General features: G+C 39.2%; 3 protein-coding genes across 9 annotated transcripts in view; 2 read left to right on the top strand and 1 right to left on the bottom strand.

The window, feature by feature from the left end:
* Positions 1-5056, top strand: part of MRPL48 (mitochondrial ribosomal protein L48) — a 60105-nt gene extending 55049 nt beyond the window's left edge. Inside the window, exon 8 of the mRNA XM_031961438.1 lies at positions 2348-5056. Coding sequence (XP_031817298.1) covers positions 2348-2422 — 75 coding nt within the window. The 3' untranslated portion in view covers positions 2423-5056. The remainder of the gene's footprint in view (positions 1-2347) is intronic.
* LOC100922553 (cytochrome c oxidase assembly factor 4 homolog, mitochondrial) overlaps positions 1-21604 on the bottom strand; it is a 44606-nt gene extending 23002 nt beyond the window's left edge. The window contains exons 1-2 of one of the 6 annotated variants that reach the window (XR_002769819.2): positions 20702-20786; positions 1677-1739 (exon numbers count right to left, since the gene is read on the bottom strand). Coding sequence is in view for 4 of the 6 variants with exons in the window: in XM_031961439.1 (XP_031817299.1) it covers positions 17065-17382; positions 21268-21276 (327 nt within the window). In the remaining 2 variants the exon portion in view is untranslated. Of the gene's footprint in view, positions 1-1676; positions 1740-16135; positions 17383-19906; positions 20040-20062; positions 20661-20697; positions 20933-21267 lie in introns of those variants that run through there. The other 5 variants (XM_031961439.1, XM_012545342.3, XM_012545343.3 and 2 more) reach the window with 5 other exon arrangements.
* PAAF1 (proteasomal ATPase associated factor 1) overlaps positions 20951-22979 on the top strand; it is a 44147-nt gene continuing 42118 nt past the window's right edge. For both annotated transcript variants that reach the window (XR_002769817.2, XM_003764666.4), the window contains exon 1: positions 20951-21133. Coding sequence is in view for 1 of the 2 variants with exons in the window: in XM_003764666.4 (XP_003764714.1) it covers positions 21087-21133 (47 nt within the window). In the remaining variant the exon portion in view is untranslated. The remainder of the gene's footprint in view (positions 21134-22979) is intronic.

Below are 22979 nucleotides of genomic sequence, written 5' to 3'. Positions count from 1 at the left end.
GAAAGATTCTAGTTTAAATAGGGAGAGCCAAACAAACCTGGCCTTACTAATTGAGTAGTTCTGTCCCAAACTGACTGGCCCAGAAACTTTAACCTACTCAATTAGTTAAGAGTGACTGCTATGTTGCCCACTCAGGTAAATTAGGGAGATCCAGTCTCCAAAAAATCCAAAACAAAAAAAATTTTTTTTCTTTATGTCTTTATTAAGTCTTTATGCCTTAGAATTTATTTGTAAAGGTACCTTATAAGAATGAAAAATATATATATTTCTATTCATTAATCAACAATGGGCTATCAGATCTTTTTTAAACTTCTATTTAGTTCCTTACTATCTTATCTTTCTGTTAGAATTGTTTATCTGAAGTCCTTGGCAATTAATATTTTATTCTCTATTGTCTCCTCTAGTTTAATTAAATTTTTTCTTTAAGTATTTAGATATTATACTCTTTGGTGTATATATTTGAGACGGATATTGTTTTGTTATCTGTGCTATAGGTCTTATCATTCTACAGAAACTTGTTCTGCCTTCTAGAGCCAAGCAGACAGCCTGATCCAGCTTCTCCATGTCAATCCTGCAAATACTTAATATTTCCAGTATTTACTCAAGTCTTCAGGAATCCCCAGTTCTTTCAACCAAACATCTAGTCTGCTTCCCACCTACCCAATTTTATTTAGATGAGGAAAATGAAGATCAGAGGGGTCAAGTTAATTGCCTAGTGGTCATTGTAAGATAATCATCCTTTGATCCAGATCCTCAGTGCCCACTCCAGTGCTATTTCCATTGCATATTAGCTTATATTTAGTGAGTTGAAAGTTTTTAGCCAGATGCTGTGACTAACTCTTGATCTTTTCTCCTTCTGAACAGACCAGTCCTACTCCCCTACCAATTTTTCTTTTAATCTTGGGGCTATAACTTGATTAGAATGTTACCAAGTCTCTGAAAGGAAGTAGTAGTAGATAATGAGGATTGTCATTTATGGCTAAATAATAAAATTTCCTTTCACAATCAAAATAAAACTAATAGTATTTAAACCTAGGTCTTTTCTGACTTCAAATCCAGTGATCTCTCCACTATACTTTGCTGAGCAGTTCCAAAAGAGTGTTTGTGGTGGACACAAAACATTATGCAGAATAGGTGTTTAATAAATGTTTGCTGAAAGGCATTTGTGTTCCCTCCACTGAGAATTTTTCAGTTATTTCAGTACATAATATGAAGCATTGGACCGACTTCTATAGAGCCTTTCCCCAGTCTCTCAGCAACTTCAGAAACCTTTCTTTTAGTGGCTTGAAGAGCTGGTGCATTAATTGTAATTCCCCTATGTTAAAACAGCATTGCCCTGGTTTTCCATGTGTAGTTAATTGATGCTTCACCAGGAGGTCTAGAGACCTGAATCAGTAACTTTTGGAGCGTTACTTGATACTTGCAGAAAGAGCTTGAGGGAAAGGTGCTTATACTTCACAGAGCTGTGATTTGATCAGTGTGGGCACTGCTTTCACTGGTACAGATTGAACCTTCTTTAGTAGCTGGCTTCATGAGTTGCTGTAACACCCCCAAAAAACTATCCCATAATGTCGAATCCCTTAGCGATGACTATCTTTTACATTTATGTCTTCAAATCATAAACTATTTGCAAAACACTTAGCACTAAACACATAACAGACGCAATAAATGCTCACCCTCTTTCCCTCCTCTTTCTCTTCCCTTTTTTGGAACTTGGACAATAGATTCAGTTGCTGAGTCTGCAATGAAAGCATAGTTCATATTTAGCATAGACAGTGAAAGTCCAGGGTCACCTTCCTACTATAATGAATCCTTATATAAGAGGACCTTCCTTCTCTGCAGTTCTTTGAATGCACAGAAGGATCCCAAGCATAGTGGTTGCTAGCCAGGACAGAGGAAGCAGATTCTCTTCAAAGTCTGTCAAGTAGAGATCCAGATGGAGCATTTTTGAGGAAAGAAACAGGTTGGCATGAAAGGAATTTGCCCTGAAGTCTTGTAACTGGGATCCTGATTCTGGCATCTTTCCTGGCCCTCTGCCCTTGAACAATTCTTATGTTTCTTAGCCTCTTCTGGAAAGTAGGATAATATTAGCACCCCTTTAATCACGGCTTCTTTATACTGCCAATTGTCATAGAAGTAGGTGCTGCTCTTATGATTCTGGAAGGGTTTTGTGTGTGTTACTTCTTCATCTTTATTATCAGGAAACTGTGATGTGCTATTATTATTTCTTTAGGGGTAACTGTGAGCTGCTATTATTATGAGGGAGCTTGTGAATGTCATGATGTCAGGTCAGGATCTGTGAGCTTCAAGGAGAATAATGCCTATTATTTCTCTTCCCCTTCTCCAGCACACTGAGGAGGCTTACAAAGAGCGGTTCAAAGCTCGGCCAGAACTGGAAGAATTATTGGCCAAAATGAACTAAGAGATAGTGGACATGGTTGATGTACCTGCTGAATGAATTACAAGATTACCTGCCTAATTACAAGATCGAAGGTGTAGAGATGGACTCTTAAAGACCTTCAACTTCTGTTCCCTCAGCCAGAGGAGCTACCAGTTTCCTTCACTGCATTTACTGTTTGTAAATTAAAAAGAAATCCGTTTCTACATGGAGGGATCATCTTAAAAGTGTAAATCATTAAATTTATATAGGCTAGAGAAGAATGGACAGTGGAGGGCAGGGCAGGAATATGAGCCCTGTATTCAAAATTCTGAAGAGTTGTAATGGAGCAAAGTGAAAAAATTGGTTCTTTAGTAGCTACAAGAACCTTGAATTTCCATCCCCACCTCACTTCAAGAGATTCTTTATGTGGCTTTTTTGAGAAATGATTATTAATAACCAATATCTTAGGGAGATGAGAAGCTCTTTCATTTTTCTAAATTCCTCATTTTTAAAAATTGCTTTTTCTTGAAGGACATCACTTATAGTGAGACTGTATTGGCTCTTCTTATCTTGGTCAGACAACACCCAACCTTGCAGGGAATATTTAATCTAGAGAGGGGAAACCCTTTGTGTCCTACTCAAGCTTGGGTGGGAACCAACCTTTTATCTAAATAGACTAATGTTCTGAATAGAGATAATTACTCCATCCAGGGGTCACTCTCTGTCCCTCATTGAAAAAAAAGATTCTTTGAATTGATAGCCTAAACCCATGGGTGGTCTGGCATAGAGATTTTTTCCCTATCCAACAGACACTCAAGCATTCATTTTAATATAGTCTACCTCCAATCATTAATTAGATTTGATTGCTGTTTGATGGACTACCTTCTGTTTTGAAGAGTCCTGCCATCACAATTGTCTTTGGTCTAAGAGATACTGCCAAATGACCATCCTTTTATTATTAAGCTGCTGGCCTTATTAATAAAATGATTAAATTACCCAGAAACTATCTCATTAACCTTTTTAAGCTTCACATTTTTCTCACTGATTTTAACGTGATGGATCTTACTGCCCCATGTTAACCACTAGACTCATAGCAGTTTGCTTCTGCTACTAGCATCATGGAGTTTGACCAACCTGTGCAGAATAAGTAGTCCAAGGGATGGGGGGGACTACTTCTCAGTTGCTGCTGAGCCTCTGTAGTATAGGTGGTACCAACGTGGTGCTCACTGAGCTTTCAACACTCCCAAGCTGCTTCCCAATGCAAAACCTCCTGTTGTGGCCTCCAGGGAAAGACAGGAGGAAGGGACTTCATTAATCATGTACTTTGGACTCTACTTGAACAGGAATCCTCTTTATCTACAGCATAACCTAAAGGAAGTGACCCAAACTCTTGTTGACTTCCAGTGATGGGAATCAGATAGCATTTATCACTATGTTCCATAAGATTTCTTGTTACTGTTGTTGACATTAATATTGAATATCAATATATTAATGGATTTGTGATCTTGAGGAATCCTTGGTAGCTAGACAGACATTGACAGAAAGAGCCTGAATTACTGTATACAGTCTGAACGCCTAGCTACTCCCCTAAGCAAGTGGGGAAGAGCACTGGTGGGATCATCTGAGCCTTATGGAGGGCCTTTTCCTCTTCACTAGGTCTTTTGTTCCTCTCATTGACAAAAACCATCATAACTAATCAGAAAGCCAAGGTATGAGGTCAGGCTCCCTTCCCCTTATATTTCCCCTATTAAAAACCCTACCTGTACTTCACTAATTAATTAACTCCTTTTTGTGATTAGTCTACTTGGTAAGCATTCCAATAGATAACCACTTTTAGAGCTCTAATTCCTTTTGGGGTTAGCCTATCATTAATCCCCCACTTGTGTCTAAATCCATCTCCCCCATAATGATATTTTTCTTCTTAATGGAGTCTTAGGCCCCTTGTTTATTGTTAAAACCCCTTTCCTTGCTAAGAATCTTTATGGATTTAGCCTTCTTCTAGCAGTGTAATAAACTCTTTGCCCTTTGATTTGGAAAAGATCTAAACCTACAAATTCTTTTAAACACTGACCAGTAAACCCAATATACTTTTGTGGTACAACACCCCTGAACCCCAACAATCTCTTGACTATGAATATTGTCTTCTAACTTGAAAATCACAGCCCATCCTGGTGATTCTTGTCCTCATTCTTTCACAGATTTTTCAACAAGCTAGGTTTTCTCTAGATTTATTTTTACATTTTGAGAGTACCTACAGATCTTTCAGGCTGTTTATTTGATCATAAAACTGCATGTCATACTCTGGATAGTAAACTTTTTTTGCTCATTTAAATTTTCTTGTATGGAAAACAGTACACAAATTGATCTCTTCTGTATGATCATGGGTCTTATGACGGAGGCCACGGAATGTTATATGCTTGATGTAATCAGTATAGTAATCAATATAATATTGTCTATTAATAGACATCTTAGGAGGATGCTACAAATATAGGTAATTCCTGTTCCACTGAATTATATACTAGGTGTGTCAAACACTTGGCCCACTCACCTGCAACCCACACTCCTGAATGAAGTCTAAATAGCAAATGTCTAATAAAATACAGTAAAACAGATAATATTACATTTTAAAACTTGGTCAACATGCAGTTGCAGTGATTCTTATATACAGATTAGTGGCCCATTTCTATTAAAATTCAAAACCAATGTCATACAACATATACCTCGTGACACTGGCAAGCACCTTTGGGAAGCATCCATCTCCTTGTTTTATGTCTCACTGTACCTTAGAAATCAGAAGGCCACTTGGCTAAGTTATCCCTATGGTTACATTACAATCCTCCTCTCAGGAGGAGAATGAATCTTAAGTCAACCTTTTTTCCCAGAGTTCAGTCTAAAAGGCAAAAGAGTTGTATCTGTCCTGAGTAGGTGCACATGTATACTTGGGAGCCCAGGTAGAACTGAACTCTAGGTGACCATACTTGCAGGGATTACAAAGACAAAAAATCATAGGAGGGGTGGGAGGGTTGTAATTGCAGAATGATCTTATCAGGTGTCCCTGGTTGTTTTCAAAACTAGGAGCTGACATGAATTGTAAAGAATTTCATTGACTTGCTGATGAATCTAGATCCTAATCTAGTGAATACGCCCTTGGAGTACACAAGCAGAGCCTTTTTACCCTGAAAAACTGATTCTCCACTGGTTGAGTAGTACAGAGGTTATGGTTTATCCAAAATGTCTAATTCCCCATCATGAGTATGAGTCCTCACCACTGATTACATCTCATAACATATTCCTCATTCTAATTTATGTCTTTCCTCCATAAATTTTGTTTCCTCTTTTTCCACATCAGCCTAACCTTTAGATTCCATTTCTTAGAGTTCAATTTCATTTTTCTGATTTAAATTTCATTTCTCTGCTTTTCCCTAACTTAAGTTTTATAACTGTGGAAACTAAACCCTCATAGAATTCAGTCTGAAGCATTTGGCATAGCAGGGAGTTCTGAGTTCAGTATGACACTATCACCCAGCTTAAGAAATGCCTGATTTTATCTCAGGTCAATCTGGCTTCTTCTGGATAGTAAGATTGCTTGAGCAAATCAGTATGATTAATAAAGTCATTAACCATTCCATTTTCACACTTTAAAATTGTATTTTCCTCTACTGAATCAAGGGCTTTTTTGTAGTCAAACAAGAAACAGGAGAATCTTATATTCACTGCACCTATCAGTTAATTGGATTTTTATCAAGTTAAAAACTGCTATAAAATTTTTGTAAAATTCTTTTGTTTTTGTATTTTTTATTAATATCTTCAATATAAATACAAAGGGTTTTTTAAAAATTATTATTATTATAGCTTTTTATTGACAGAACATATGCATGGATAATTTTTCAGCATTGACCCTTGCAAAACCTTCTGTTCCAACTTTTCCTCTCCTCCCTACCCTACCCCCTGCCCCAGATGGCAAGTAGACAAATACATTTTAAATATGTTAAAGTATATGTTAAATACAATATATGCATACATATCCATATAATTATTTTGCTGCACAAGAAAAATCAGACTTAGAAATAAGGTAAAATTAACCTGAGAAGGAAATCAAAAATGCAGGCAGACAAAAACAGAGGGATTGGAAACGCTATGTTGGGTTCATTCTCATTTCCCAGTGTTCTTTTGCTGGGTATAACTGGTTCTCTTCATTATTGAACAAATGGAACTGATTTGGTTCATCTCATTGTTGAAGAGAGCCACGTTCATCAGAATTGATCATAATATAATATTGTTATTGAAGTGTATAATGATCTCCTGGCCCTGCTTGTTTCACTCAGCATCAGTTCATGTAAGTCTCTCCAGGTCTTTCTGAAATCATCCTGTTGGTCATTTCTTACAAAACAATAACATTCCATAATATTCATATACCACAATTTATTCAGCCATTCTCCGATTGATGGGCATCCACTCAGTTTCCAGTTTCTAGCCACTACAAAGAGGGCTGCCACAAACATCCTTGCACATACAGGTCTCTTTCCCTTCTTTAAGATCTCTTTGGGATATAAGCCCAGTAGAAACACTGCTGGATCAAAGAGTATGCACAGTTTGATTAACTTTTTGAGCAGTTCCAAATTGCTCTCCAGAATGGCTGGAATTACAAAGGGTTTTTGTAAAGATGAGAAAGAGTCTTCATGGTTCATTTGCTCCCCTTTTTTCTTCCTTCTTTCTTGGATCTTTTTCCAGTCATTCAGCAAGCACTTATTAAGCCTTTACTATGTACAAGTACTCTGCTTAGTACTACGGATAAAAAGAAAGGGGCCAAAACACTGTTCCTACTCTCAAGTTCACAATCTAATGAGGGAAACAGTTAAATAATTATGTAAATATAAAGATATATACAGAGTAAATGGAAGATAATCTTAGATAGGAAAGCACTCAGATAGGAAGTAAACTTGGGGGGGGGGGGCCTCCAAGAAAGACTTCCCAAAAGTTTGGATTTGACATGTCTTGAAGGTAGCGAGGAAAGCAGAACATTGGGGAAGACTTGCCTTTCAGTGCAAAAACATGGAGTCTTAAGTGATGGCAGACCAAGGCTGCTGATTAATAGAGTTCATGAAGGGGAATAAAGTGTAAGATTGGGCAGTAGAAAGGGGCCAGATTATGAATAGCTTTAAAGGCCAAAAAGATTCATCCAAGAAGTCCTAAGATGCTATCGGAGTTTACTAGTATGAAAGGGTGATATGGTTAGAGCTATGCTTTAGGAAAGTCAGTTTGCTATTGAATGATGGATGAAAGTAAAGAAAGACTTGAGGAAAGATGCGAACTCAGCTGGAGGACAACTGCAGAGGCAAAGGTAATGAGAGCCTGAACAAGAACTGTGGCTCTGAGAGTAGAGAGATTTTGAGAAGGCAGAAATAAGATTTGGTAACAAACTGGATATGTAGAGTGAATGTGACTGGGAAGATGAGGATAATTTCAAGATTTTGAATCTATGTACCTGGATAGTGCTCCTTCAATAAAAATTAGACCATCTGGAAGAGGAGAGGGTTTCAAGGGAAAATAATGAATTCTATTTTGGATATAGCAAGCTTGAGATGTTTTAGAGTCATTCAGTTTAAGATATCCAAAGGACAGCTGGTGATGTGAAACTGGCACTCAGGAGAGAGAATAGGGTTGAATAAATAGATCTGAAAAGCATCTGCATAAGATTGCCTTGGGAGATAATAAAGGAAAAGAACAGAATCTTCACATTTTAGGCAAAGGGTTGGATTAGATTCATCATTCAGGGGTCCTCAAACTTTTTAAATAGGGGCCAGTTCTTTGAGGCTGTTCTCTGAGGCTGGCAGTCCCTGATATCCTATGGTCTAAAATCTCTTGCATATCGGATATTTTACTTTTTTAATGTTCCTTCTCTATTATATGTTCTTTGATGGTATATGTAAGTTCTGACATTCCAAGTTCTTGATTCTAAGATTCTTTTTTGATTCTGCCAGGGTTCAATAAGATGCAACATGTCTCTGAAGAGTGAAGATTTCTTTCAGAACACTAATATGAATGAGGAGAGTAATGGACTTCCACATTTTGGTTTTAATATAATTGTTCACTTTTATGTAATGCTTTTCAATTTATAAAGATACTTTCTTCTAACTGCTGGGCATCAGAGGACTCAAAATGAAAGAGACATAGGAAATGGGGCTTTAAATTTTTTTTTTTTCAATAGTGATGTTTTCCCCCTGGAACCTGAAACCACAGGCTATATTCCAAAGATGATTGCATCTTTAATTGCCCATATTCCCAAAGTCAGCAGCCCTCGAAATCAGGTTGGCCAGTTTGCTAAGGGAAGGTATCATTTTACTCATCAGTTAAAACATGTTATATAATTGCTGCTCTATAGAAGCCCACTGGAAAATTCCCATTAAGTTGTAAAAGCCAAAATTATAAGCTTTGTCCTGAACCAAGCAGGTAAGTGGCCATTTCTCAGGCAATGATCTCTACCTACTCCCAACTTCAAAGAATAGTCATCTCATAAGGGTCAGCTGTGTGGACCACCAAGAGAAGCCACAACCAAGCCCTGAGAGTTTTAGGGGCCCATAGCTACTATGTGAGATTGTTTTCTGTCATCATGTAGGACAGAGGAGGCTTTCATCTCTGGGGTCTCTCCATAGCCCTAGACAACATATAAGTGGGGGATAAGAAGCAGTACAATGAATGGGATCTCATGTGGAATAGTTTAATGTCAAGGAATTGAGCAGGTATCTTAAGTCAGAATCCTAGACTGTCAGAATGGAAAAAGTCAGGGGAAAAAGTTACAGGATCACAGATTTAGAGCTAGACGGAATATTCCACCACCAAGTATAACATCCAATATGAAAATTACTTTAGGTGTTATTGTTATTATATTATTACTTATTATACTGTATTATTATTTATATTATATACTTATTGTATTATGTTATATACTTAATAACATAACTGCTGGGAATATCTGTTTAGAGGCAACATGGCACAGTGGATAGAGAACTGGATTCAGTGTTAGGAAGACTGGGGATTTGAGTCCCACCATTGACACATATTAATTGTGGACCCTGGACAAACTATTTAATCTTGCAGAGCTCTAAGGTGTCAAGCTTCACTGGTAGAAGGAATTTCCTCACCCAGTAATTTCCTACATTAATGAAATCACAGATCTGACTCTATACTAATTCCTATCCCTGTTCCTTACACCAGTATGAACTCGAATCTGTTTCCTTCTCTGAAAGGCCAAAATCACCTCTAAGGTCCCTCTCACTTCTAAATTCTATGACTACATATAATGCTTTATAATGGTTAAGTGCTATGTTCAACAACAAAGTGCCTATTACCATTTGCAAAGTGTTGTGTTAAGCACTGGAGATACAAAAAAAGGGGGTGAGAGACAGAGGGCAGAGCCAGGACGAGGGAGTGAAGATAAGGACTCACCCAAGTTCTCCCCCAAACCCCTCCAAATACCTTTTTTTTTTTTTTTTTTTTTTTTAAATTATAGTAACTTTTTATTGACAGAATCCGTGCCAGGGTAATTTTTTTTACAGCATTATCCCTTGCACTCACTTCTGTTCCGATTTTTCCCTCCCACCCTCCACCCCCTCCCCTAGATGGAAAGCAGTCCTATATATGCTGAATATGTCGTAGTATATCCTAGATACAATATATGTGTGCAGAACCAAACAGTTCTCTTGTTGCACGGGGAGAATTGGATTCAGAAGGTAACAATAACCGGGGACAAATACCTTTAAATAACAATTCTAAGCAAGTTTTAGAGCATCTAAATCCACAAAAAGACCGAGGGGAACAATCTTCCAGCCAAAGGTGTCTTGGAAGGTCAGCAGAAGGGGTCTGTTGCATTGTATGGACCTCAATCACAGGTCGAACCAGCACAGCCGGGGCCCAGGAAACCAGAAACCTCTAACTTGGCAACGATCTCCAGACCGTCAGCCCACGGAACAAGGACGACTCAGCAGGAAGGTTTTGCTGTATTAGGGAGTGAGAGGAGCCTTAGCTCCTGGGGCTTTAAGAGCCACTGACTCAGCAGCAGGGGCAGCAGCTTCCAGGGATTTCAGCACACAGGTGGGGAGAGGGGTAGAACAGCTAGTCAGTGAAGACTGCAGGGACCTCTTTACTCACACTGCAGGATTCTGCTGTTTGCCCATACTCCAAGTTGGGTAGTGTGAAGTCCAGGTTAGCTCCCTGGAGGCCTCAGAATCAACGGGAGTCAGGATAAGAAAAAGTCCTTGGTCTTTAGGGGCAGAAGTGAAGGAGACATGCAAAATTGCCACAAGCTCTCCACCTACCGACCTCCCTTCTCCATCCTCCTCCAAAGTGACTCTGGTTTGTCTTCTTACTCCACCTCCTAATCCCTCCTACAATTATCTGTATACACCAAAAGATAGAGCCAGCACAGAATAGTGGGCTGGGCCATTTTCCTGAGTCCTCTATTTGAAAAATCAGATTTTCTATTCAGTTCTGGTCTTTTCATCATGAATGCCTTAAAAGTCCTCTATTTCACTGAATTTCCACCTTAATGAAAATACCTTAAAAAGCAAAATTGGTGAAATGGGAAAGGAGGTACAAAGGCTCACTGAGGAGAATGCCTTAAAAATTAGAATTGAGTAAATAGAAGTTAATAACTTTATGAAAAATCAAGAAACAATAAAACAAGACAAAACAAAAAGAATGAAAAAAAAAATAGAAAACAAAGTGAAACATCTGGAAAAACAACTAACCTTGAAAATAAATTCAGGAGAGAAAATTCTTAAATTACTGGTCTACCTGAAATCTATGATCAAAAGAAGAACCCAGATCATCATCATGTAAGAAATTATCAAGGAAAACTGTCCTGATATTCTAAAACCAGAGGGTAAAATGGACACTGAAAAGAATCCACTAATCACCTCCTGAGATTCCAAGATGAAAACATCCAGGAATATTATACCCAAATTCCAGGGAGAAAATACTGCAAGCATCCAGAAAGGAACAATTCAAGTATAGTAGAGCCAGTAAGGATAACATAAGATTTTGCACTTCTACATTAAAGGACCAGAGGGCTTGGAATATATTATGGAGAGCAATGGAGTTAGGAGTACAACCAACTATCACCTACCCAGCAAAAGAGTATAATCCTGCAGGAGAAAAGGTGGAAATTCAATGAAATAGAGGGCTTTTAAAGTATTTATGATGAAAAGACCAGAACTGAATAGAAAATCTGATTTTCAAATAGAGGACTCAGGAAAAGCATAAGGAAGTAATTAGAAAAGGGAAATCATAAGGGATTTAACAAGGTTTATTTACTTACACTCCTCCATGAAAAGATGATAACTGTAACTCTTTAGGAACTTTCTCATTATTATGGCAGTTAGGAATATATATAGACAGAGAGCACAGAGGTGAGTTGAAGAATATGAAGGGATAATATCTTTTAAAAAATGAAATTAAGAGATGAGAAAGAAATGTACTGGGAAAATGGGAGAGGAAGAGGTGGAATGGAATAAATTGCCATAAAAGAGGCAAAAAAAGCTTTTACAATGGAAAGAGGGGGAGGAGAGAAGTGAATGAACCTTTCATCAGAATTGGCTCAAGGAGATAGTAACATACACACCCCAAATGGGTATAGAAATCTATCTTATCCTACAGAAAAGTAGCAGGGGAAGGGATACAAGAAGGGAGGAGGGTGATAGAAGAGAGAGCATATTGGCAAAGGGGTGATCAGTAGCAAAGTACTTTTGAGGAGGGTCAGGATGCAAGAGGAGAGAATAGCATAAACAGGGAGAGGAGAGGAGAAATGGTTATCAATATTAATTGGGAAAAGAATTTTGAAGCAAGTTTTTTTGATAAATGATCAAAACATATGCTCTGCATCCAAAGGGCTATAACATTATGCACATTCTTTGATTTCACAATATCACTACTAGATATAAATCCCCAAAAAAAGATAAAAAAGAAAAAAAGAAAAAGTATTTACATGTACAAAAATATTTATAGTTCTTTTCTCAGGACAAAGAAGTGGAAATTGAGGGGATGCCTATCAATTGGGGAATGGCTGAATAATTTGTGATATGTGATTATGACCGAATATTATAGTTCTATGGGAAATGATGAGCAGGATGTTCTCAGAAAAAAACTGGAAAATACTTCATGAACTCAAGCAAAGTGAAATATACTGTGTTCAAGTAATAGCAATATTGTGGGATAATCAGCTGTGAATGACTTTGCTATTCTCAGTAATACAATGATCCAAAATTATTCTGAAGGACTTACGATGAAAATTGCTATCCATAACCAGAGAAAGAATTGATTGTGTCTGAATACAAACTGAAGCATACTTTTTTGGGGGAGTTGAGGTAGAAATCTATATTTTCCTTCACAACATGACTTAGGGAAATGTTTTACATAATTTCACATGTACTTTCACAAATAGGGGAAGATTGGGGAAGAAAGAAGAGAATCTGGATCTCAAAGTTTTAAAAACAAATGTAAAAAAAATTATTTTGTATGCAACTGGGGAAAATTAAAATATTACATAAATACAAAACAAAACAAAAAAAGGGTAAAAAATTGTGAAGGGCTTCAAAAGTCAAAAGAGGATTTTATATTTGATTCTGGAAGTAACAGAATTTATTGAGCAGAGTATGGAGTGTGTGACACAGTCAGAAATATAATTTAATAGCTCACTTTGGCAGCTCAGTGGAAGATGAACTAGAGTAGGGTAAGATTTGTAGCAGGAAGACTAACCAGAAGAAAATTGTTTTGTCTTTTTTAAGCTTTTTTATTTTCAACATATATGTAATTTTTTTTGGATATATATATATATATATATATATATATTTTTTTTTTTTAAATAGCTTTTTATTTACAAGTTATATGCATGGGTATTTTTACAGCACTGATAATTGCCAAACCTTTTGTTCCAATTTTTCCCCTCCTTCCCCCCACCCCCTTCCCTAGATGGCAGGATGACCAGTAGATGTTAAATATATTAAAGTATAAATTAAATACAAAATAAGTATACATGACCAAACCGTTATTTTGCTGTATAAAAAGAATTGGACTCTGAAATATTGTACAATTAACCTGTGTAGGAAATCCAAAATGCCAGCAGGCAAAAATATAAGGATAGGGAATTCAATGTAATGGTTTTTAGTCATCTCTCAGAGTTCTTTCGCTGGGTATAGTTGGTTCAGTTCTTTACTGCTCCATTGGAACTGATTTGGTTCATCTCATTGCTGAAGATGGCCAAGTCCATCAGAATTGATCATCATATAGTATTATTGTTGAAGTATATAATGATCTCCTGGTCCTGCTCATTTCACTCAGCATCAGTTCGTGTAAGTCTCTCCAGGCTGTTCTGAAATCATCCTGTTGGTCATTTCTTACAGAACAATAATATCCCATAACATTCATATACCACAATTTATTCAGCCATTCTCCAACTGATGGGCATCCATTCAATTTCCAGTTTCTAGCCACTACAAAGAGGGCTGCCACAAACATTCGTGCACATACAGGTCCCTTTCCCTTCTTTATGATCTCTTTGGGCATATATGTAGTTTTCAACATTCATCTTGCAAAAACTTGTGTTCCAAAATTTTTTCTCTGTCCCTTCTACCCATCTTCTCCCCCAGACAGCAAGTAATCTATGTTAAATATGTGCAATTCTTCTATACATATTTCCAATTATTTTGCTGCACAAGAAAAATCAGACTAAAAAGGGGAAAAAAATGAGAAAGAAAATAAAAATCAAGCAAACAACAACAAAAAGTGAAAATAGTATGTTGTAATAATCCACACTTAGTCTTTTCTCTGGGTGCAGATAGCTCTCTCCATCACACTTTCATTGGAACTGGCCTGAATCACCTTGTTGAAAAGAGCCATATCCATCAGAATTGATTACTAGAAGATAATTGTAATAACTGAATTTTGTCTACATATAATAATTTTGAAGTGATGAAGATTTCATGAATTGATGAAGGGGATGGGATGTATATGAAAAAGCAGAAATAAGATTTGGCAGCAGACTGGCTATGTGCAGGAATGCAAGATAGGTGAAGACCTTGTGATTCTGCATAATGAATAGGGAAGTCTGAAGGGGGAGAGTTTGAGGGGAAAGATGTGTTCCGTTTTAGATATATTGAGTTTAAGATACCTATAGGCAGTTTAAGATAGGCCAGATATGAGACTGGAGTTCAAGAAACATTAGGGCTGTATAAATATATGTGAGCAGCACTTGCATTGAGATAATTGAATCAATGGAGCTGATAATATCCCCATAGGAGACAGAACATAAAATTCCTATTTAATGGGTATGACATTGATGATGTGAAGTCTAGTTTTCAGGGCTCCCAGTACGGGAACCAAAAAATATGATGAGGTTTACATTTTGAGGTTCCCTTTAGTAGGGAACCAAAATGAGATTAGGGTTTCTGATGGTCAGGGAGTTAAATGATAAAGTCTAATGGTAGGTTCAGGGTTCAGGGAACCAAATGCAGATATCTGGCTCCCCTGTACCCCCCTTGGGATTCAGCACAAGGATAAGGAGTTTTGGGGACTCCCTTCTGGAGGCAGAGATTCTCTATAAAGGAATTTACAAACCGGAAAACCTAGATTGATAAAAAAGGATTATCATAGGGATTAAAGGATTATTATAGGGAAGTAAGATTAGAAATCCTGAGAGGCATAAAGTCTCATTAGGGAAATAGATGAGGATAAAGAGAGGGTAGCACTGGAAAAGAATATTATTCCAGTGGGTAGAGGCTTCCTTGGCATAGCATGGCATGTTTAGAACCTCGGCAAAGAGAGGATTTTAGATTGGCTCTTTTATAATAGGAGTTTTGGGCTACAAACCGAAGGGACAGTGGGTAGAGTTCCAAGTTGGCTCTATCTACAAACTGAGTTTCAGCTTGAGCTGGAATTTGAGTAGAATTGAATGAGTTTCTTTAATTGAATAGGGTTGAAATTCTTTTAGCTCAAGATTGAACCAACTCCACCTAGATAACAGAATGAAGCTGTTTATCTTTTTTCCCTCAGGTGAGGTCCCTAGTGAGGCAGAGTTGGAGATTTTCAAGGTTGCGGATCCCTTTCAACATGAATGAGGAACCCATAAAGGCGACTGAGTGATATCAGGTAGGAGAACTATTGGAAAAATCCTGAAGGGAAAAAGTTTCAAATGGATCAAAAGTTCTAGCCATTAGATTTAGCATTTAAGAGATCATCAAACAGAATGATTTCAGAAAAGCCTGGACTTACATAAACTGATGCTGAGTAAAGTGAGCAGAACCAGAAAAACCACTGTAGCAACAGCAAATCTTTATGATGATCCACTCTGATACACTTGGCTCTTCTCAACAATTCAATAATCCAAGGCAATTCCAATAAATTTTGGACAGAAAATGCCATCTATATCCAAAGAGAGAACTATGGAGACTGAATGTGGATTAAAGCATAGTATTTTCACCTTTTTTCCCCCTTTCTCATTGTTTTTCCCTTTTGTTCTGATTTTTCTCTCAACATAACTCATCTGGAAATATGTAAAAAATGAATGCACATATATAACCTAAAAGTTAAAGAAAAAGAACAGTTTCAATTAATGGTGGGAATAAGAAGCTAGTGGATAGATGATTTAGTGTCAAGTGAGAGGAGAATAAATTGAGGCATTGGTTGGATATGATCAAAACCCATCAGTGGCACCCCCTTACCTGACTAATGTTCAAAAAGCTTTATCTGGCTATTTCTAGGTCCTCTAATCAGGTACAAATCTGTTTTTCTGGGCTTATCTCATGTTAATCCACTTCACAAACTCCAAAATCCACCCTAACTGGATAATTTTCTGCCTTCTTCACCATGGCCTGTACTTGCCCACATATACTTTTATCCAACTGTTGTCCTTATCTTTAAAAAGCCACCATGCAATCATGGAAACCCAGCATTTAGATTCAGAACCTGGGTTCAAATCTGTTTTCATTTTGGGCAAATCATTTAATTCCTACAAATGTGTTTCTTTCTTTGTAAGATTCTGTGGTTGGATTACCTCCCCCTCACACTCTTCAAATGTACCTATTATTTAAAATCCATTCTAATATTTCCCTTACCAGGAAGCCTTCCCTATTCTCCATTTTGTTGTCAGCAACAATTTTTTCTTCCATAGATAATAGATATTGCTTGTTTTACGTTCTCTGCAATTTTCATGGAATATTATGAATTTTCCTTATTTGTGCTTGAACAATACGAGAGCAAACAATCTGACTTAATTACCTGTTTTAAATAGAATGAATGAAACATGGAATTTATAATCTTCCCATTTTCTATTTTTCATATTTGAAAAGAAACAGTAAAACTGACATTTTAGGTCATGAATTTATTTTTCGTTTAAATTTCCAAGGAATCAATATAGTCCTAGGCACAGGAACAAAACCTTGGGTAGAGGCCTTAAAGAAGTTTCTTTAGCACATTTTCCCCTCCTCATTTCTCTTCCCTGCAACCTTGGATTAAGCAGTGGATTCTAACCCAGTATCTGCTTAATAAACATTGGCAAATTTGCATTGAATTGACTGTTCTGAGTTGTCTCCTCTACAGGAGCATCTTCCATATGTTCTTAGTTCCCCAGCTCCCGAGTGTCATCCTGAGTTAGGTGGGTATTTAGCCTTCCTCAGGCTAGTTTTCTGGGTGTCTCAGCCATCAGTGGGCATCTGCTTCTGTCTCCTTTGCAGCTCTTCTAGCCTGTTCTTCTGGTACTGGCTCATGCACTCTTTGAAGGCCTTAACTTGGGCCTGGCACTTCCTCCAGTCTTGGTGCTGGGCCATACAATCCTGCACAGCATGGTGAAAGGCTATGCAACCTGTGCGTGAGATCATCTGATCCACAGGGTCCTCACTGTTTTCATCTGCAGTTGACTGAGAACGCGTCCAGTTGTGACCCCGAGGGGCAGCAGATGACATGTTGCTAACTGAGCCTTGGATGAGTAAGAAACTGTTCCAACTGGAAAGGACCTTAGGATTCAGGAAAACAATATTAGAGATGGGTAAGTTGTGATGCTCATACAGGGAAAGAGAGCCAAGTTTATTGAGTGAATCAGGGGCGGAGCTTCCTGGGCTTCCAGCCCAGGACTGTTTCCTCTATGTTGATACCTGGCACCATGGGTACCATTCCCATAAGTACATTGACTGCTTCACTTACTGTCTGGAGAGAAACATTCTCCAAGGAGAATAACAATAACTTATAAAGCATTTCAAGTTTGTGAAGTCCCAAATGTTATTTCAAAATAGTGTGGTGATATGGGTGGAGAATGGATTTTTATGCTCAATTTACTAGGGTGGAAACTCAAGGTTTAGAGAGGTAACTTGTTCAAAGTTTCAGATATATTAAGTGAAAAAGCAAATTAAAAACCCGGATTTCATGAATTCAAATCTATTCCTCATCCCACACTGTTTTTCAATCTTGGACTGAGACTCAGGAAACCTCATAATGAGTTTCAGCTCATCATCCCTCCTCTGCATTTGTACTGACTATTCTACAGCCTTCAATACTTCTCCTAAATCCCCCTCACCCAGGGCTTTGAAGTTTCTTTATTTAAAGGCCCACAAATTTTGTTTTTACTATAGTCCGGTCCTCCAACAGTCTGACAGACAGTGAATTGGCCCCCTATTTAAAAAGTTTGAGGACCCCTGCAAGTCTAACCTGTCTAATCACTTCTTAGTCCCTTTCCCTGAGGAGATACTTCATGGTCCTTAATTGTAGCCCCCTAAATGTGGGAATGTTCTAAGACTCCATCCTTACCCTTGTTTTCTTTTTTATCCCGCTGAAGATCCCTGCTCAATGGATTCAATTTTTTTTCTTTGCAAATAATTCTCATATTGATACATCTGGCCCTACTCTATCCCTTCAATTTCAATGCCTCCATGTCTTCAGTCACCTGCTAGATATCTATTACATGTCCCACAAAACATTCAAGATGGAACTCATCATTTTTCTTTCTAAATCTGGTCAACTTGCCAGTTTCTCTCTGTAGATATCACACCATTCATCCATTTAGGTTCCAATGTGGTGTGTCATTTCTGAGTTCCTTCTCCCTCATCTCCAATCAGATATTAAAACCTATAGAGCACATCTCTCCACAACTCTTGCATTTGTCCACTTTTGTCCCCTCTCTTAGTTGAGGCTCTCATTATCTTTTACCTGAATCATCATAATAGTTGTTAAATGGTTTCCTAGCTTCTAGTCTCTTCCAATTTATCTTTCATGAAGCTGCCAAAAGAAACTTCCTAAGGCACAGGACTGATCATGTCGATTTGCTGTTCAAATTATTTCCTCAAGGAGAAAATACAAACTCCTTTGCCTAGCACTTAAGGCCCTTCACAATCTTGCTCCAACCTATCTTTTCATCATTATTGGACATTCCTCCCCTGGATATACTCTATGTTCAAGTTTTGCCCTTCTTTGTAGGGCAAAGCCTAGTACATAGCAAGCCTTTAATTAGTTTGTTGCTTAATTGATCTCTAACCTGCTTTTTCCTGCCCCTGTACTGTTCAGCTTTCTATGACAGAAATGTAGTCTCATAATTCTTACCATTATGAAGCAGCTGCGTGGCAGAGGGGAAAGACTGTGGGGGCTTGAAGTCAGAAAGAATGGAGTTCAAATCCGAACTAATCACTTAATAGTTACTTAACACCTATCTGCCTCCATTTCATTTCCTCAACTGTAAAATGGGGCTAATAATAGCAATTACCTCCCAGGGATGTTGTGAGGCTTGTGAAACAATACTGTAATCAAAAGAGCCATCTAGAGAGAATACTGTGGGAACTGAGTGTAGATCACATAGCATTCTCACTCTTTTTGTTGTTTGTTTGCATTTTATTTTCTTTCTCAGTTTTTCCCTTTTTGATCTGATTTTTCTTGTGCGGCAAGATAATTGTATAAATATGTATGCTTATATTGGACTTAATTTTATTTGCCATCTAGGGGAGGGAATAGGGAGAAGAGGGGAAAAAATTGAAACAGGGTTTTGCAAGAGTTAATGTTGAAAAATTATCAATGCAAATCTTTTGAAATTTAAAAAGCTTAACAATAAAAAGAATTTAAAAAATGAAAAAAAGAAGCAATATTGTAAAATACTTAGCATGGTATCTGGCACATAGTAGGTACATAATAAAATGTTTGCTCCTTCCCTTTCTTTTCCCATTGAGAATCCTTCCTCTCCAAACTTCCATCTCCAATTTTCCTGGGACGCTTTGTCTGTATCTCACATTGTACTTTGTACTCTGTACCTTATCATTCCCCTCTACTGAACCCCAAGCTTATTAATTCCTTGAGAGGTAGGATTATCATTTTTCTTTTTTTTACCTCTACCACTTAGCACCATTTCCTTTGTCTACAGAAACTGCTTGACAACCATTTTACTGAAGAGGTGAGTGACCTCAAGCAAAAATAAGGGGATTAGACTAAACAGATTTGTCGGGCTCATGTTCCAGCTTCACTAGGCATCCAGAGCAACCTATTTCCTAAGGCAAAAATTACCTCCACAGTCTCACGCAGCCATTCATTTTCTGCTGGAACCCTTCCCAGTGCCTGGGAATGCGGGGCAGGCTGTTCCACTGCAGGGTGGCTCCCATTTTGGGATTAAGCGGAAAGCTGCCCCCCCCCCCCCCACGTCCCCCGTTAAGTTGCACACACCGCTCCTGCGTCTCCGCTTTCCTAGGGCGACGCTTGAGCAGGCTTCTCTGGTTCTGCCAGGGGTACGGCTTTTTCCTTTTTCAATATAATTATTACAGCATGTATCCGCCTGTAACCACGCAGACTTAACATGCAGACTCATGTACACACGCCCACACACAAAACCGCCGACGCGCCAGGCGCTTTGCAAACAGCCCTGGGAAGCAGCGGGGTAAGGCGGAAACGGAAGCAGGGGCGACTTGCCCAGGGCCGCCCCGCTCCGACTCCAGGCCTTGCTCGGTGCGGGCCGCTTTGCTCCCTCGTGGCCGGGAGTCGGGACCCCGGGGGCTCATTCCCGTTCGGAGCCGTAGGGCCTTATCTTTTATAAAACGAGGTTCGGCTCTAACCGAACAGCATTTATGAAGGGCTCCCTCTGAACGGGCCCGCAGTAGGGGAGGGGGTGGTTTCAATGACCAACGGCCTGCAGAGCACAGGGCAGGGGGGAGGCTTCCTGAACAAGGCGGGCTCGGAAGGGGGCAGGGCCCCAAGAACGTTCAGCTACGCCCCAATCTCAGCCGCAACCCACCTCCGCCCCGACAACCTCGCTCCTCTCCCCCTTCCCCAGGGTCTGGGCACAGCGGCGCGCAAGCGCTCACCTACCGAACGAGAACGGGCTCGCCCCCGCGCCTACGTGCCGCGCGCGACCTCGCGCCTGCGTCTTCCTCCGCGCCTTCCTAGTCCAGATCCAAGTGCCCGCGGAGCTCGCGCCAGAGCTGCTCTACCATTGGCTGATTTCCGGCCCTTGCCCCGCCCCTCTCCACCATTTTCCATTCCTTTCCCTTCCTCCTTTTCTCCCTTCCTCCTTCCTTCCTTCCCCCTAGCCTCTTCTTACCCCCTCCTCCTTTCCTTTTTCCCCCCTCCTTCTTTTCCCACCCTCCTTCCGGCCTGCTTATCCTCCCGGATCTCCTTCTGAATTTCCGCATCCGGCTCATGAGGCTCCACTTCCGGCAAAGAAAGGAAGGAAAGGGAAAGGGGCGGGGACAAGATGGCGGCGCCTATGAGGATTCAGAGCGACTGGGCTAAAGCTCTCAGGTGATTTCCCCTCCGGGACAGGCTCCGCCTTTGCTGAGGGACTAGCCCTACCCTGATTTGTCCTTTAGACTGAGAGAATAGGATCGTGCTGGATCTAGAAGGGAGAGGGGAGGGTTTTGGGTGTGTAAACTCACGCTTGTCATTCTCTTAAGTACCCGCCGCTTTTACGAGGTGCCTGCCGCGGGGGCTGGGCGAGGGTCCCGGGGAGCCGGACTCGCTCAGCCCCGATCTCGCCTGACCAGGCCGGGCTTGTCCAGCCCGGGCAGCGGCGATCGCTAGCAGCTTGCGGAGCTTTAGCGAGACCGGGCCGTGCTAGGCCAGACTGACGTCGGTCGCTGGTAGCTTCGGGAAAGTTGTAGGCGGAGTGTTCCTGAATTGCGGCCAAGTATTTGACAGGGTCGAGTTGAGAGGCAGCGATGGTTCAGTGGCTTTGGAGTCAATGAAGATTTGAATTATGGCCTTTGCAGCTTATTATTATTGAGAATGGATGAAGATTTAAATTTTTGCTCATCTCTTTCAAGTCATCGTATTTATGTTACTGAGCCATCCATTGTAGCCAAAATTTAAAAAGGAAGGGAAAATTTTGTTCAGCAGAACTCATCAATCAAGTTTGACTATAAAGTTTCCTGTAGTATTAGCTGTAAGAACCCCGCTCTCAATTTGCATCTCCATCAAGGGGAAACTAACATTCTGTGTTCTGCTACTGTATCTTAGAGAGTTGTGTAGGAGGTGTTCACGGAAACGCTTTTGTGAGTTCACGCACTAGGCACAATAAAATTTTGGTTGAATTGATTAGTCAGCTTTTATTAACATCTAGTCTGCCAGGTGCTGAGGATAGATACAAAGACAAAACTGAAACAGCTCTTTCCCTCAAGGAACTTGACAATAGTTCTTTTTTTTTTTTTTTTAATAGCCTTTTATTTACAGGATATATACATAGGTAACTTTACAGCATTAACAATTGCCAAACCTCTTGTTCCAATTTTTCACCTCTTACCCCCCCCCACCCCCTCCCCTAGAGGGCAGGATGACCAGTAGATGTTAAATATATTAAAATATAACTTAGATACACAATAAGTATACATGACCAAAACATTATTTTGCTGTACAAAAAGAATCAGACTCTGAATTAGACAATAGTTCATTTTGAAAAAAACTTAAGAGTTTTCGTTTATAAATTCACTCTCATTTAGCGATGACAGCCAAAAATGCTAAGATCTTATAAATAAGAAGCATGGTGTCTAGTTTGATGGAGGGAGATGAGAGTCTTGTGTCTTATGACCAAGTTTTTATGCCAAAGTATACTATGTTTAGTCCTTAAATTGAAAAATCTACAAGCCAAGATTAAAGTGGAAGGAGTGTTGGTGCTTGACTTTTTGTTTGCAGATGATTGTGTATTGGATGTAACCTTTGAAACTGAAGTGCTACAAATTATGTCTGGATTCTCTGCTTCTTGTGCTAATTTTGGTCTAACAATTAACACTTAAGATAAAACTGGTGCTCCATCAGTCAGTACTACACTTGCCATATGTAGAACTATTGATTAGAGCAGAGAAGTTTTGAATGTGATAGATAAGTTCACTTACATTGGGAGTATACTTTCCAGGGATTGACACACACATTACTGCAGCTAGCTCAGTGTTGGGGAGCTTCTGAAAGAAAGTGTGGGTGAGAAAAGGTATTAGACTGATTCCCAAATTGAAGTTCTACAGAGTTGTGCTGACCTCATTGCTGTATATCTATGAAACTTGGACAGTACGCCATGAAGACTGAATCATTTCCATTTGAATTGTCTTTGGAAGATTCTGAAGATCACCTTACAGGATAAAATGCCATTCTCTGAAGT

This window comes from Sarcophilus harrisii, chromosome 3 (assembly GCF_902635505.1).
Source record: "Sarcophilus harrisii chromosome 3, mSarHar1.11, whole genome shotgun sequence".
In the NCBI taxonomy this organism is placed as follows: domain Eukaryota; kingdom Metazoa; phylum Chordata; class Mammalia; order Dasyuromorphia; family Dasyuridae; genus Sarcophilus; species Sarcophilus harrisii.
The sequence above is the reverse complement of the archived record's forward strand: the minus strand, read 5'-3'. Positions and strand labels throughout refer to the sequence as shown.